This window comes from Pyrus communis, chromosome 16 (genome assembly GCF_963583255.1).
Source record: "Pyrus communis chromosome 16, drPyrComm1.1, whole genome shotgun sequence".
Taxonomy (NCBI): Eukaryota; Viridiplantae; Streptophyta; class Magnoliopsida; order Rosales; family Rosaceae; genus Pyrus; species Pyrus communis.
In genome coordinates, this window is record NC_084818.1 from 1,168,095 (window position 1) to 1,184,322 (window position 16,228).

A 16,228-nucleotide genomic window follows, 5' to 3' on the forward strand; every position below is an offset into this window, starting at 1 on the left:
TATTCCCTAATACAATGGTTATTGAAATAAGAAAAATTTATGGGCATCCAGAGATGAAAAAATGATTGTACAAAGAACCACTGAATAGTTTTTGTTATAACGGAAAGCACTAAACGCTTTATCTATCATAAACCTAATTAAATTTCCAAAACAATCGTTATGTTATTGTTATTAACACACCAAAAGAGTTAAATACGCCATTGTGCTATTGTTAGTAGCACACCAAAACAATCATAAGTCATTATTTTATTGTTATTAGAATGTCAAAACATTTATCCTAAATTCATCAATTCCTTATATTTTTTGTTACGAAAGAGTGAGTGATGAATTTTTTTTTTTTTTTTTTTTTGGCATGTCAATATCAAGCACCTGAAATAGTCGAAATTTCAAGTACAACAATATCTTAGAAGTCTGATTCATAATTATAATTATCATCCACGGTAAATTTCCAATAACATAATGTCGAATGGCTATATAATTATCATCCACAAATAATTATTGGAGTAAGTGCTCAGGAACCCCATCTACACACAAATAAACCTAAATCCCACCAATGCCTTTGAAGGGAGAGCTCAAGAACACCCCCCCCCCCCATCTACACACTTAACAAATTACCTATTCTCTATTTTTTTTCCCATCTGCTACTCAAGCAACCGATGTCGCTACTAGTAACTACTTCTCGCCGATTTGTCTTGCCGGTGTTGAAGATTCACGTAGTGCACTCACCTCCCTCCTCAAGAAAGGAGGCAACGAAAAGGCAGCTGAGTGCATCTGCCAAACAAACGACGATGTTATTTTGCTTTACAAGTATATCCAAAGCAAAAGAAATGGATGCAAATATAGTAGATTACCATGTAAAAAGAATCCTACCTCGGAGTTATAGAACTTAAGTTCTCTCTTATGTTTGAGAGCTCCTTCTAACTTCTCAACAGAATTGACGGGATTTTTGAAATCAACGGGAGGCCCCGCTGTCGAGCACAACAGAAAACCTATCACACCACTGCACAAGAAGTAATCTCACAAGTAAGAATAATTTCATGACATCAACCCGGTCTTAAGAAGGATCAAGAATCAGCAGTTAAGCGAGGTGTTTAGTCTAGTCATTGTCAATGCATAAATAATACAAGTTCAAAAAGAAACTCGAGACTTCTTTGCCATATTAAAAAAAAACATATATATATATATAGAGAGGTTGAGAGCGAGAGTAGATTAATGCGTGAAGAGGAAAGTATTACCTTGGATACGTAGGAACACTCGCCCAAGCATAATTGACAGACCCCTTGAATATTTGACAGCAAACAGAGATCATATCTTGAATAAGATGCGTATGGAGCCACATGCTCTCTGTCATATTACAGAGAACACCACCAGGCCTTAATGCTCTAGCTATTGTCTCAAAAAATGGCTTCTCTACAAGCTCTTGGGCTGGACCTGCATCCAAAGGAAACCATACGTTTAAGCACTAGATTTAGAACCTTATTATGGGGGGCACAGAAAATAGAGAGTAACAAGAAACAAACATGTCCTCCGTAAGATTTATACGAACAACAGCTCAAAGACATCTCTGTATGCTCACAAATCAATACGACAAAAATTTGAAGTCAGCCAGCCAAAAAATGCATGGCAAAACTATTGTAAAGAGAAAAATCATACCGACAGGGTCTGACGAATCAACAATTACAGCATCATACTTCCCTTCAGGTGCAAGCCTTAAGAATTCAGTAGCTGACATGCATTTAAAATGAGATATAATGGGACAGCCAGCCAAATCAAAGTCAATTTGATTTTACCAATTGGATCAACAAATAGTAAGTATTAAACCTACCATCAGCGACATGAAGGTGGACGCGAGGATCCTGAAACCCAACAGCTAACTGAGGGAAAAACTTCTCGGACACCTACAAAAAGCCAATCAAAAGAAAACAGATAGTCAGCTCAAATTCTTAACAACCAAATACACAAAGGAGTACTTACACCACTTACATCTATAACCATCTTATCTATCTCACATATATCAATATGCTCAACTGAAGGATGGCGAGAAACCTCCCTAAGAACCCCACCATCACCACCACCAACAACCAGAACCTGCATCGAAAATCACATAGCACTTAGCACTGTCGCTGCAATAAGAAAACAAAAACAACTTTATGAGGGCATAAATGCTTCTCATTTTTATCACTTCTAATTTCTATCACTATATTTCAAGCACAAAAGTAGACCAAACTGCAATCACCAGCCTGTAACCAAGTCAAAATATTATACAGATGTGGGCTTTTAAATTTCATAATAACACCATTCCACATTCCACATTCTATTCTCTGCCGACTAGGGAAGCTGGTTCATAGTGCAAATGGTCATCTACAGGATAACTTCAGCCAAATCCGAAGTTTGGCAGAGCAGTACCATTGTGCAGATATGGTTACAAAATCGTTGCATCCAAGTCAAGCCAAAATGAGGCAGAATAATACAATTTTATGGGCTAAACACCATATGTGATGCCTGGCTGGTAACGAACAAGGGACCCCTAAATGATGTTCAGATAGCCTTTGCAATTCATACTACGATCAGCAACATGACCATGAGCTCATGTATTCGGGTTCTGCTCAATATTGCAGTGAAAACCATCTTAAGCTTTCAGAGAATATGCAAAAGAAAAGTGCATGAAGAACATTCAAACTCTATTCAAATCCCAGATAAAGTGTTTCACTTTTTAAAATCAAGGCAAAAAATTGATTTCAATCTAGTTATACTATGTGTTCTCATGGTCATGGGTGATCGTGATCAAGAGATCAAGAGATTCAGCAGACTTTACACACACACACACAACAAAAAACATGAGGGAGGGATGGATCATGTATAATTACTCTCTTGGGGGAGGAAATTGAACAAAGAGGTAGATGTGCTATCATCTCCTGGTATGCACATTCATCTTTCTCACTCAGCTGGATAATGCCATCAAGAACAAGCACTTTCCCATATATTGAGGACTGCATAAAAAGGAATTCATAAATAAGATTTAGAAAAGGAATGCAAGGGAGATAAACAAGCAAATTAAACTGTCTTAAGACAAAAATGACAAACCTCAAACACCAAAATCTCTTGGAACTCTGATTTTCCCCTATACAGAATATTTTCTACTTTCAGTGAATGAGCTTCACCTGAAAAAAAATAATAACAAAAATGAAAACCTTCAACACAAATACATGCAGAAAAACTCTCAAGTTAGAGGTGTGAAATTTCACAAGGGAGTATTCCGATTAGAAGCAATAATTGTAAAAGAAGCACCCCCTTACTATGAATAGTGAGAAAAAGAAGAGAAGAAAAAAAAAAACAATTACCAAAAGCTTCAAAAAGTTACCAAATGAAATTCAGATCATGGAGTTGCTAATACAAGATATCACCAAAGCAAGAAAAACTAGTCCGTTCGTTTTATCTTTCCCTCTTTACATGAAAACAGGGTAAATTTGACAAAGCAGTCCTCTAATGGACAAGTTTTCCAAAAGTTATACTGAGAATGAAAGATCACAAAATAAGCAAGAGATCATGACCAGCAATAAAACCTAGCAACCTCAGTAAAGAACACAAGAAAGGGATCTTGATCCAGAAGTGAAAAATGAAGCATGCGTTGTGTGGTATATAAAGAAACTACAATTGAGAACACAAAATGTGTGGATGCATACAAGTGCATACCTGGCCACATAGGGTTGTTGAAATAAACCTTTTTACAATCCTTCTCTGCAATTACAAAAAAGAAAAGAAAAGAAATGAGTCAATTACAAACAACCAACAAGAAGTCAATTTACAAAAGTGAAAAATCATAGATAATGACCAGAGCGAGACTGGGATTCTGAGAACCACCCAGAAACAACAGTAGAATGACATTTTGCCTCGGCCTCAGGGGTAGAAGCCATAGCCTTCACGCAACAAGAAGGGATGGCCTTCTCCGAACCATTCCCGTTACTCGCCTTCCCATCCATAGTCTTCTGGCATTCCAAACCTCTTCCTGCGACGTCCTCCATATATTATCTTCTTCTTCTCCGTCTCCAGTCTCTAACAATCAATACATACTCATAAGTAACATATAGCGGAAATAATACATTCACTATAAAAACCATCTTTCAGAATCAAAAAACGATTCTTCAGGCACAGCACAACACACTCATGTTGCACCAAGTTAAAGCATCTATCTTAAACAATCAGATTAAAACAAACAATGTTAAACTAATGACATACCAGAAGAACTATCACAAAAAGGGTTTAAGTAACAGCATCCAGAATAAACATATGAAAAAGTTTAAAACTTTTCGTTTAAGTAAGCTAGATTTGCACTTAAAATCTTCCTGTTAAAGCAAAAGGGTTTAAGTTAATCACAATCTTCAATCAATGCAAGATCTTTTCCATTTCAACACCTAAATTGAACAAAAGCATATCAAACTAAATCAAATCCCTAAGTTATCTGCAAAAGCTATTAATCTACTAATTAAACCATGAATTTATATCACACAGTAAGACAGAGGTTACACCTCCCACCCCAAATAATGAAAGACCAATCTGAGTCTATTTAATTCATTTACTGGGTCCCAAACAGTTTTTAAATTTTAAATGTTCCAGTCAAACGCCGCAGAGTAAGGTCCTAACCATCTCGTACCTAATACGAAATAAAGAAGTATTACCAACCCAGAAAATCCCAAAAACACAAAACTTCAAAAATCGGATCCTCTGTACCAACAAGTACCAAAAGCAAAAAAAATGGGAAATTTAAAAAATAAATAAACAAAATTGATATATTCATTGCACGAACAAAGAAAGTAAAAAGTATATTTTCGATTTTCTCGGCCACAATTTTCCCGGGAAACAAACAAAAGTCCAGGGCTTTAAGCCATTAACAAAAGAGCGTTCCCAAAAGCGAAGCCGGAGATAGTGAACACCACTCTATTTGTCCAAATTAGGAAATTAATTTAAAAAATAAAAAATCGGAAAATAAAATCAAAAGAACCCATCTTTCTTCAGAAGTTGCAGAGCGGCAAAGATTAAAATTAAGGAATGAGAAAACGTACAGCGGGTAGATACAGATGTAGGGAGAGAAGCAGAAACCTAGAGATATAGATGCACAGAGAGAAAGAGAAGGGTTGATCTTGCCTGGGTTGATCACAAATTGGGTTTTCGTGGCGCTAGTGGGAAACGAAAATTAGTACGAACTGGGTAAATAGTCACACTCGCAGTCTCTCTCTCTCTCTCTCTCTCTCTCTCTCTCTCGCTCTCCCTCACTGAGAAGTCTGTCGATAAATCTTTGCTCTGCCTCTCTCTGGTTCCCTCTGCTGCTCCAATTCGGTTCGCACGAGAACGCCTATGGAGACCAAGTATTTATAGTACTTTTTATTTATAATATTTTATTTTATTTTTGCAACGTGAAAGGATAAATCAGTTTTAAATTCAATTGGGGGAACGAATTTACGGATACGAATAAAGGCAGCCTTTTTATCATTAATGAGGAATTTGTAATGTGCGGATAATATAGTCTGATACGTTAAGTATCAGAATATAATTGGTAGATTTTTTTTTAAATTTTTAACTAATTATATTCTTAGATTTGGTGTGTTGGATCGTATTTCAACTAAGTATGTGTCGAGGTAAAATTCTCATTAGGAATAGGAACTATTGACAATCTTCGTTATAGTCATTAGGGAATGATCTGTATTAGTAGGTAGTGTCCTTTTTGGCTGTAGAGGTCATTTAGAATCATCACTTCAGAGCTTCAACTTTGGGTCTCTAGTTTGGACCTGGCTTCTTTGCCTTCTCAGTTTTCACACACTTTTATGATCTCTTATTTTGTGTGATTACGGTTAAGTTTTATAAAGATAATAAGATAAAAAGTAATAGTGATATAAAATATTGACGTAGCTTAACCGTGACCATATAAATAAGAGAGGATGGGAATGTATAAGAACCGGAAGGGCAAGGTGTCTTGGTAGGTAGTGTCCTTTTTGGCTGTAGAGGTCATTTAGAATCATCACTTCAGAGCTTCAATTTTGGGTCTCTAGTTTTTGATTGGGTAGTCACCTCAATCTTTTGCTTTAAGAAGGTAGGAGTGAAATCTGCGGATATTATTTCATTAATTTTCCTTTTTATCAAAAGACATTCACAATTTTAAGGGAATGGGAGGAGATCCCCTTGTCAAGCTCATAACTGTAGATCGGTTCAAAGTTGATAAAATCATAAATAGGTTCGCACTGCATCCCTGGTGCCTTGTCCAGTCGAAGCCGGAAAGAAGTTTCCATTTGTAAGTTGTACTAGTCTTCAATCTCCAGGTTATAATTTGGTACTTTACTATGCCACTGAGAAACCTCCAAATCCAAATTCTTCATTTGCTAAGTTTGTAAATGGAAGTGACATGTTTTGCAATAAAAGATTAAAGTTAATTTTAAGTATTGTTGAAGGGTATTGGACTGTTATGCCCACATGATTTCGGAACAAAAAATTGCCTACAGTGGAAGGTGGTATTGTGTAATATGTGAAAACCATCGCTGCAATGACGAGAAAGAAAGGTAGGAGTGCATGGTGGGAGGCGTGAGCCAATGTCTTTTTTTTTTTTTTTTCTCTAGTTTTTATTATTAAATAAAGGTATTACGTGGTTTTTATTTGTTAAAATGCAAAGTTTTGAAGTTTTTTTTAGGGTAAATTATACTTTACCATTTCAGATTTGAGGTCTATTGCAACCACATAAAATATTTTTAAAACATTTCATTTTCATACCTCAAGTATTATTTTATTTCAATATAATACATCTGTTACATTTCAATCCATTGATTCTTTAAGAGTTGACGTGACTGCCACATTTATGTCACGTGGCAAAAAAATATTGCTTTTATGCAAAAAAAATATTTTAATAATTTATGAAGAGAGTGGAGGTAGTTAGGGAAATGGGTACTGGGTTTTCAGTTTTTTTTTTTTTTAAAAATAAGGTAAATTATTATAATATTTTTAATCCATAAAAAATTATTTTTTTATCACGTGGCACAAATGTGATAAACACGTCAACTCTTAACGGATCAATGAATGGAAAATGTAACGGATGTATTATATTGAAATAAAATAGTACTTAAGGTATGAAAGTGAAATGTTTTAAAGATGTTGTATGAGGTTGCAATAAACCTCAAACCTGAGGTGGTAAAATATGATTTATCTTTTTTTATTATTAATTTTTCTAAATTAATAAGAGATGTGTGAGAAGTAAAAAAAAATATATATATATATGGATATCACACTCGTGTATATAAACTTGTGGTTAACGCTGATCATGAGGTCGAATCTGTCGTAAAATATCCATAAACTTGCCGAAAAAGACACAGAGATTTCTCATTCAACCTTCCAGATCCTGTTAAACATGTCGAGTCCACATCCTCATACATCAATCTCAAATCCCGATCACAAATTGTAAATGTGTCGGCACTCTGGACTCTAGCTAGCTTTTGATTCATGCAGTACTGTCTCACGACGTCCTGTTGTTGGGCTGTTTCCTTCAATGATTCAGTGGCTAAAATCAAAGGGAAACCCACCACAGCACAGAGCAGTAGATTTATCCATGCATGCCTTCAGTTTCAGCTTTTCGTATAAAGGAAGCTATGCACACAGCTCCTTAATTGACAAATAATGAGTGGTTTTGGTTGCTCACTTTTCTTACAGTGGGTGCTACTGCTGGGCATAAAAACAAAAGAAAAGAAAAGAAAACAAAGAAACTCCATGTGCTTCTTACTTTGGTACGCGCTAAAGAACCATTCGATTGAGCTGGAAAGACACTAATTAAGGTTTTATAAAAAAGAAAATGGTGATGCGAGAGATATCGTTTTTTTAGACTATATTTTGTAGACTCCATGATGTTACGAGTGATAGATATTTTTTTTTATATCATTAAAAAAAATATAAACAACGACTATTATATCATTTTATTTATAAAATTTGTCTAAATAATTGGTCTGGCTTGTATTTTTCAAAAGAAAAAGTTGATTGTTTATTTAAGTTATAGCTGTCAAAGTTTTGGTGGTCTCTTTCACGAATCAATTCCAATTTCGGATACACGTTTATCTTTCGAAATATGTCCTTGTCAATTTGGGTTTCGATTCCATTTAGAACGAACAATGGTGGTTGGATTTCAACACGTGTATTAGGAAAAGCACCGGTCGAATTTATAACGAGAATGATAAATAAAGATCTCATTTTTTAGTATAGACAGCAATTTTCACGGTACATGTAAATCGTTATTATAGCGTTTCGTGTCAATCATATCTTATTACGTCTCTTAAAGAGGTTTTGGACCATTGCAGTTTTCTTCAACGGAATTGAATCTCGGTGATAATATTGCACAGACTAGGATTCACTCCCATTTTCTTTCCATTTTCTTCCCTCTCCTCCTCTCACATTCTTTATTTTATCTTTCTTTTTCTTATATATAAAATTAATATAATATGTTGACATTATTTAACTGTGACCCTTAAAATGGGAGGGGAAGGAAGGGAAGAAAAAAAAAAAAGGGAGAGAATCATACACCATATTGCACTCATGCTATAAAAGTCTTTCTCAAATGTATGTCCAATGATACCCCTTTATGGAGAAAGACATATAAGATAATAAAAAAAATTAGAGAACTAATTATTTAATATTTTTTCTTTACTTATAAGTGAAAGGTTTTATGTTCGATTCTCGCCAAATGCGAATTTGAATCATATTATTACTAGTTTATTGTGAAACTTAGCCTGCTCGTCCATCCTTTAATGTAGATAATATTGTTGAAAAAAATTAAAGGACTATAACAATGGACTACAATAAACCATTAAGATCTCATTTGGCAGCTCGGACAGTACTGACTAAATTAATCAGGCGTTTGGTGCAGTATCGGACTAATGGCCGTATTATTTATACTGTGTTTGGTATTATACAGGATAAGGGGAATCAAACTTAAAAAAAAAATTAAAAAAAAAAAGCTAAAAACATCTCTTTTGTTCCCAAATCTCTCTGTCGCACCCCCCCCCCTCAAACTCCCTCCCTCCCTCCCTCTCCCTTCTTCTTCTTCCCCAACTACAGAATAATCCCAAATAATTGTTCCCCAAATCTCTTCACCACACCCCCCAAACTCCCTCCATCTTTCTCCTTTCTTCTTCTTCCCCGACTGCAGAGGAATCTCAAATAAATTCAAACAGTCAGTTGCAGAAGAATCCCAAATTGAAATCATCTCTCCGCCGCACCACGTTTCTTTGCAAGACCCAATTGCAGGGGAGGACGGCAAGTAGGCGATGAGGAAGGCCATAAGGAGAGGATGGGGAGGAAGGTGACGAGGACTAGGAGAGCAGAGATGGCGAGAGAAAGCAACGGCGAAAGAAGGTAATGGGGAGGACGGCGATGGCAAGAGAAGGTGACAGGAAGGATGACAACGGAGAGAGAAGGGGTGAGAGAGGGCCGAGTTCGCGAGAAATGAGAGGAAAACTGACTAATAATCCGAGCATTTTGGTTGGTTTTATTAAGCAGGCGTATACTGTGTTAAATAAGTAGATCGATTAAATTAATCCGGCACTTATTTAATATGAGTGAACGTCAAACACCCGAATCTGTATAACTAGTCATATCCAATCATTTATCCAATATGCCAAGCAAGGCCTAAAAGAAGGGCATCCGCAAATCCATGACACGTTTTATCATAAGTCTAGAATAAATTTACAACCTCGGGCCCTCAAAAGGACTTTCCATTGGAAAAGCTAGATCCGCAATGATGGCCATATTCCTCCCTTAATTACGTGATTAGCACTCCTCAACCTTTCGTAACCTGCAATTGAATTGACGCGGCAACTATCGGTCTTAATACGGAATCACCGAGTCATATATTTTAGAATAGTATTATTCACGTATACATTTTTATTTTATATATATTTTTATATTTTCATTTATTGAACCAATAAATTGAAAAAAAATTATTAATAAATATTAACAAGAAAGTGTAAGTGACAAAAAATAGGTGCACGAATAGTAGTTATCCTAGTGTGTCTTCTGGTGGATGGCATGCCATAGTAAATATATGGGAAGGGGTGTGCACATATTGTAATGTAAACAATCATGCATGTAAAGTTAACGTAAGTTCATAACATCATCTTTTCAAAAGGTAAGGGAGTATAGTTTCTCTCACAGCTCGTGATCATAACCAAAGTTGATATTTCAGATACATTTTTGGTTACTATTTTATGAGTTAACAATCACTTGCCAGATCGAATAACGAAATACCCTCTCAATTCTCAACTACGGCTATTATTAAATTAAAGAATGATAAATTACGTTGAATATTTAATCAGAAATCGTTATTCGTACTTCAAAATTTTCATTGTTCATTTCTAACAGTTTATATTAAAAAATAAATATACATTTATAAAAAATACATAATGATTTTGGTGTGCCAATTATAACTCCTTAACATTATGAACCTTATTATTTTTTATTTATTTTATGGGTTATTTTTTATTTATTTTATGGATTAAGTATAAAAAGCAACCCAACAATTTCAATGATTTTAAATTAACCTCAACTTTTTAAAACATTCCAAATACCGAATATTTTGAAAATTTGACATCTGATAAGTCACCAGAGACTTCTACCAACATTAGGCAAATTGCCCCCATTTTTTTTCTTCCAGGATCTACCAAAGGGTTTATTTACACTTTCTTAGTATCCCATTAATTGAAACAGCACACATTCTAAGATTATATAGAATTAATATTGGAGTACTGACCAAGATTAATATTGGAGTAATGAAATAGCCAAGAATGACCAAGATATTCGACAATTAACTCGCTACAGTTAACTGGGTTTTGTGAGGTCGACCACAATCACGCTAACGTTATCTCTGCTTCCCCGAGCCATAGCTAGGTCAGCCAAGACTGCTGCTGCCTCGGATGTGCGACTTCCGACATTTAGGAGAACACGATGTTCGTCGTGAATGGATACTCTCCTCATTCGGCCACGAAGACACTTGTTCACAACCTGACATGCTACGTCGTTTGATATAACATCCCACAGCCCGTCACTGGCAAGGATGAGGAATTCATCCTGGTCGGTTCGCCTGGTCACCGTCACCTCTGGTTTTGATATCACATATGGCCTCAGGTAATGGTCACCTGCACCCCCAATCAATTTCAAACATCACCAAATCAGTGAAATGTACTAGCAATATTTCCAAATTAATCCATAAGGGGATCCGTTTGAAAATTAAATCAACCAACCTAATGCAAGTGAATGAGTTTGCACAAAACCGAGTGCAGTAGCGTTCTAAGATTCATACAGCTGACCACTTCAGTGAGATAAAGTTTTGTTGTTGTAACCTAATGCAGGTGAATGTTAATTTACAACTGTTTAATAAAGGTAACTTTGGTCGTTCACTTGAATTAGGCTCCTCGATTTGCTTTGTTTAAACACCAGGATTTAATTTGGCCCGATGCCTAGTGATTTTATTTGTAACGCCGTTACTGAAAGATTTAGAGTTTATGCCCCGCCGATCATATAATGTACGTACCTATTGATCTGGAAGTGGCAAGCACCCCAAGTACACGGCTTCCGTTCCAGTTGATGACTCTCCCACCTGCAGCTTCAATTCTCTTCAACTCATCCACTCTGTCCGGCTTATATATGCACGTCGAAATTAAAAACCATTGTATCAACAAAATAATAAATGTACTCAGCAAGGGGAATTAAACTTTAAAGCAGCGATGAATGTGTTTAGGTGAACTTAATAATAAAGTACATAGAGCTCTACTGGATAAATTTTTCAGTATTACGGTAAGTACTAAAACATAAATACATGTAATAAATAGTGAGTATTAAAACATAAATACATGTAATACAAATTACTTGGTTGCGCAAGAGACTTGTAGCTTAAACAATTAAGAGCATAAATTCATCCTTACACCTGAAATCGTGTGTTCAATTCCCTTATCTCCAATTGTTTGTACACACATTACATGGTGAAAAAAATTTAACTCTCACCAATGGACTCTCTATATGAACCCCTAGTCAAATATGAACAGACGTTGAAAATTTTCATCTCCAATCTTTAGATCTCCTAAATTTAAAAAGTGAGAAAGGAGCTCATCACATTATTATTGTTTTAATAATATTTTAAATAAAAAACTTTATTCCTATTGGTTCACAATTATTAATTATTATATGACTCCCTCGATTAGAGAGGGTGATTGAAGTAAATTTTTTTCAGGAAGCCTTTAAATAACTTTAGTGCTTTTTGTTAGGTTTTGACTTGAAAGTACTGATTACTGTCTAATATTGAGACTACCTGCATCACATATCTCTAGCCAAAAAGTTCAAACAATACAGCTTTATATGCTCATTTTAAAGTTATTTTAAAATTATTGTATTACAAATGCACTTGAGAGTGCTTCATGCACTATGCGATTTATTGCAAAAAACACGAGTTATGTGATGCGTAAGAAGCACGTCAAGTATTTTTTTCATGATTCACTTATATTTTTATTAAAAATTTATGAGATTTTTGAACTTTAATCCTTGAAGAATATTAAAATTCAATAAAAACCTAGTGTTTAATTCGATATTGATTTTAGTCCTCTAATATGTACTTAATTTATTTTAAAATTATTATATTACAAATGCAAGTTATATGATGCATAAGAAGCATGTCAAACCTTTTTTTTTCATGATTCACTTATATTTTTATTAAAAAGTTAGATTTTTGAACTTTAATCCTTGAACAAGATTAAAATTCAATAAAAACCTGATGTTTGATTAGATATTGATTTGAGTCCTCAAATGTGCACTTGCTTCAAATTTATATAATATTTTTATTTTAATATTTAATAAATATCTTATTTAATGTCATTCTATTAAAATTAAAATTATTTATTATTATACACATTTTAATTAATTATATTGAATTTACTTCCTCTAATTAGTGTACCTAAACATCCGTATCATAATATATTTTACTAAATTAATATATTGAAATATCCCTACATAAATATATTATAGTAAATTAATGTCATATAAGAAAATATTCAAAAATATAAGTATACCGTAAAATTCCGTACCTAAATATATGATAATAAGCTAATGTATAAAAATGTTTGTACCTAAACATATTATACTAACCTAATGTACCGAAATATTCATACCTAAATATATTGTAATGAATTAATATCACATAAAAAAATATGCAAAAACATGTGTACCAAAAAATATTTAAGAAAATATTTTCTCATATAATATACTCACCACATTGAGATTTAAAATTTAAAATATTTTCATAAAATTTAATTCATAAACATCATAAAATTATAAATAAATAAAACATTTAATATACTGGCATTAAATAGAGTACAAGGAATAGAATCAATTTTAAATCTTGTATAAGATATTTTTCTAAACTTCATCTTATTTAAGGATTAAAATCTAATTTTTAAAAAATTTATTTCAAAAATATTTTCATCCAAAACACTTTAAAAAACTCTTCAACGAGCTATATTTTCTGTCTTTCTTTTCAATTTTATAGTCAATATTATGCAATATTTCCTCTCAACAAGGCATCCTATCTTGCAAAATATACACTGGAATGTGAATTTATACTAATTTCAAAATATGGAACAGAATTGTTGCCGTGAGTTGTACATCTTTTGGGGCTAATTTACTGACACTAATTGTTTTTTTTTTTTTTTTTGTTGGATACTAATTAGTTAAATGTACGATGCATATAGTTATAACAAAGCACTTAAAATCAATGAAAATAAACTACAATGTCATCGTTGTGACAGATACATACATAAAGTTTGGTAACTACGCACCTTATGGTCATTGGACAAGGCCAAGGCAACACCACCTCTCGACAAAACAGCCCTAGAATCGCCACAATTGGCCACCACCACCTGCTCCTCCGTCACCAACGCCACCACCGCTGTCGCCCCAACCGTCCTTGCCGCTGCAATATCACTCACCTCCCCATCCATTTTCTCAAAACACCCCTCCATCACCGTCTCCCAATCAATCGCATCACCTTTAGTCCCCTCCTTTTCCACCGCCTCCGCCACCACCTCATGCATCCTCTCCCTACAAGCCCCGGCCACGTCAGGCCCACCGTGCCCGTCATACACCCCGTAAAAGTCAAACTTCCCAAACCCTACGTCCGTTCTCACTGCATCTTCCATCTCCTTCCTCATCCCCTTCACCGAGACGATGCCACACCCTCCCCTCTCTTCCGAACCCTCACCACTCCTTTTCTCTCCGCCTTCATCTGATCCGGTCACGGATCCACTAGACAACACGACGTCATTTTTCGATGCTGAAAATGACACCGACAATATCTCCATTGAACTCCCAACGTCTTTCTCTTGTTCCTTCAACTCCAATGTTTTGCAATCTTCGGAAGCATGTTTCTGGCCGCTGCCGCCGGTGATCTGCACCTGGATCTTCTTCGCCTGACACGTGTATTTCAGTCGTTGGACTCTGAGTCGCTGTCGCCGGGCATTCTCGGTTTCGATGACGAAGCTCTGTCGTCTCATCTTTCCATTCATTCCCCCAACCTGAAGGTGAAGGGCTTCTTTTAAATTAGATGAAAAAGCTGAGAGGCGTAGACGAGCTTCAAATCTCAGCCGTTGATTTTATCACGGCAGACGGATGATCGCCAGGCATGCATTGTGCGGACCACTGGCTTTGATTTCTTGAGAGAGACGTGGACGGTTTGGATGCGATCCTGGACACGTGGAACGATGGACGTGCCGCTAGTGATTCTGTATTGGTAGGAGATCTTTTGGTGCAGGGCGGGGCCTACCCTCTGTCGCTAGAAAATGTGTACGTGGCGAGTCGTGAGGGGATGGGGTGGTGCCTCTCCTTTACTTTTCTTTTCTATGTTTTCGGCTCGCTGACAAGGATGTTGACTTGTGGAAAAATGTAGCAACACGTGTCCTCGTTAGATCTCGTTCCTTGTGTCGTTGCCGATTGTCGTGCACCGGTTCCTTTGGTTTGAAATAATTTGGAATTGGATCCAGGATTCCCTCTCCTGAGCAGAGATTAGGAGTGGAGTTAATAGGTCAGGAGGATCCGATCTCCTGCTCCAGAGAATATCCAATTCCAAATAGTACCATGTTTTTGGTTAAATAAGGGGTTTAAACAACCAAAACAAAAATAAGAAATAACACGAGAACAAACAAAACGAGTCATGGAGATTCTTGAGCAATTATCTATAAACACGATCCAAATCCACATAGCAGTATCACGAAAAATAAGATCCATATTGTAGCTCCCACTAGTTAAATAATCAGCATAAGAATTTTTTTTTCGAAAAGTGTGATGGTCAAAGATTTCAATATTCTATTTCTTTAGCGGCTCTATGAGCACAAGATTTATTCATGGTGGATCCTCCATTGTTAACCCAATTTTTATATATAAACTCATCAAAATTATTATGCCTAATTAAGTCACATTGCCTCTAAGCGAAAAGGCCTATGCTGGGGTTTAGGGAGGTTATTAGACTTGAGATAAATTAAAGAAGCTATCCAAGGTTTTGTCGAGCCTACTCATGTGGTACCTAATCATATGATATTTAAACTAAGTAAATAGTGGTGAGACTTAGTTTTAGAGAGGTGGTGCGCCTCAAGGTGAAAAGGCCTTGTTGGGATTTGGGGAGGTGATTAGACTTGAGACTAATTTTGAGACGATAGTGGTGAGACTTTGTTATAGAGAGGTGGTGCACATATGCCTCTGAAAAAATATTCCTCCAAGCCAGATTACAAACACCTTTATCAATTCCCTCAAGTGTTGGAATCAAATGAATCTCAGCCCTCGATCCTGGATTAGCCAATGGAAAATAATTTTGAGGATCATACGATCGTGATCGTTCATCATACATCGTACGGTTAGAAATCTTTTAAAATTTAAAATTTAAAATTAAGTAAAAATAGTACATAATGAAAACTGATCGCACAATGGACGATGAACGGTCACGATCACGAGATCCCGAAAAAAAGGATCCTGCAAGGATCCTTTTCCTTAGCCAGCAAGGAAGCCTAAGAGTCCAACGGCTAGTTTGCTTTTAAAATGCAAAATAGGTTAGGTGATGAAGTGTTATCTTATAACCACATGTAAGGCTTAGATTAGAGAGTGTGTTGTAAGGCTTGGATTGAATTAACAGTTATTAGTGTATTTGAACAGCTTGTTGATAAGCTTGTACTAC

The 16,228-nt window shown here is 35.5% G+C and overlaps 2 protein-coding genes across 4 annotated transcripts; both read right to left on the bottom strand.

The window, feature by feature from the left end:
• Window positions 1-401: 401 nt before the first annotated feature.
• LOC137720411 (spermine synthase-like) lies at window positions 402-5,326 on the bottom strand. Of its 3 annotated transcripts, none has more exons than XM_068459480.1 (11): window positions 5,143-5,326; window positions 3,833-4,053; window positions 3,694-3,738; window positions 3,085-3,161; window positions 2,868-2,990; window positions 1,984-2,088; window positions 1,826-1,898; window positions 1,654-1,725; window positions 1,236-1,431; window positions 871-1,000; window positions 402-771 (listed from the first exon to the last, which is right to left on the bottom strand). In XM_068459480.1, exons 2-11 carry the CDS (start codon window positions 4,020-4,022, stop codon window positions 673-675), a joined length of 1,110 nt encoding a protein of 369 aa, XP_068315581.1. In that variant the 5' UTR covers window positions 4,023-4,053; window positions 5,143-5,326; the 3' UTR covers window positions 402-672. The 3 variants fall into 3 exon arrangements, with proteins under 3 accessions (XP_068315581.1, XP_068315580.1, XP_068315579.1); XM_068459479.1 differs by having other exon boundaries at window positions 5,098-5,326; XM_068459478.1 differs by having other exon boundaries at window positions 5,061-5,326.
• Window positions 5,327-10,631: 5,305 nt separating this feature from the next.
• Window positions 10,632-14,570, bottom strand: LOC137720928 (protein phosphatase 2C 51-like). The gene is made up of 3 exons (XM_068460048.1): window positions 13,845-14,570; window positions 11,552-11,657; window positions 10,632-11,156 (listed from the first exon to the last, which is right to left on the bottom strand). Exons 1-3 carry the CDS (start codon window positions 14,568-14,570, stop codon window positions 10,840-10,842), a joined length of 1,149 nt encoding a protein of 382 aa, XP_068316149.1. The 3' UTR covers window positions 10,632-10,839.
• Between the last annotated feature and the right edge of the window lie 1,658 nt (window positions 14,571-16,228).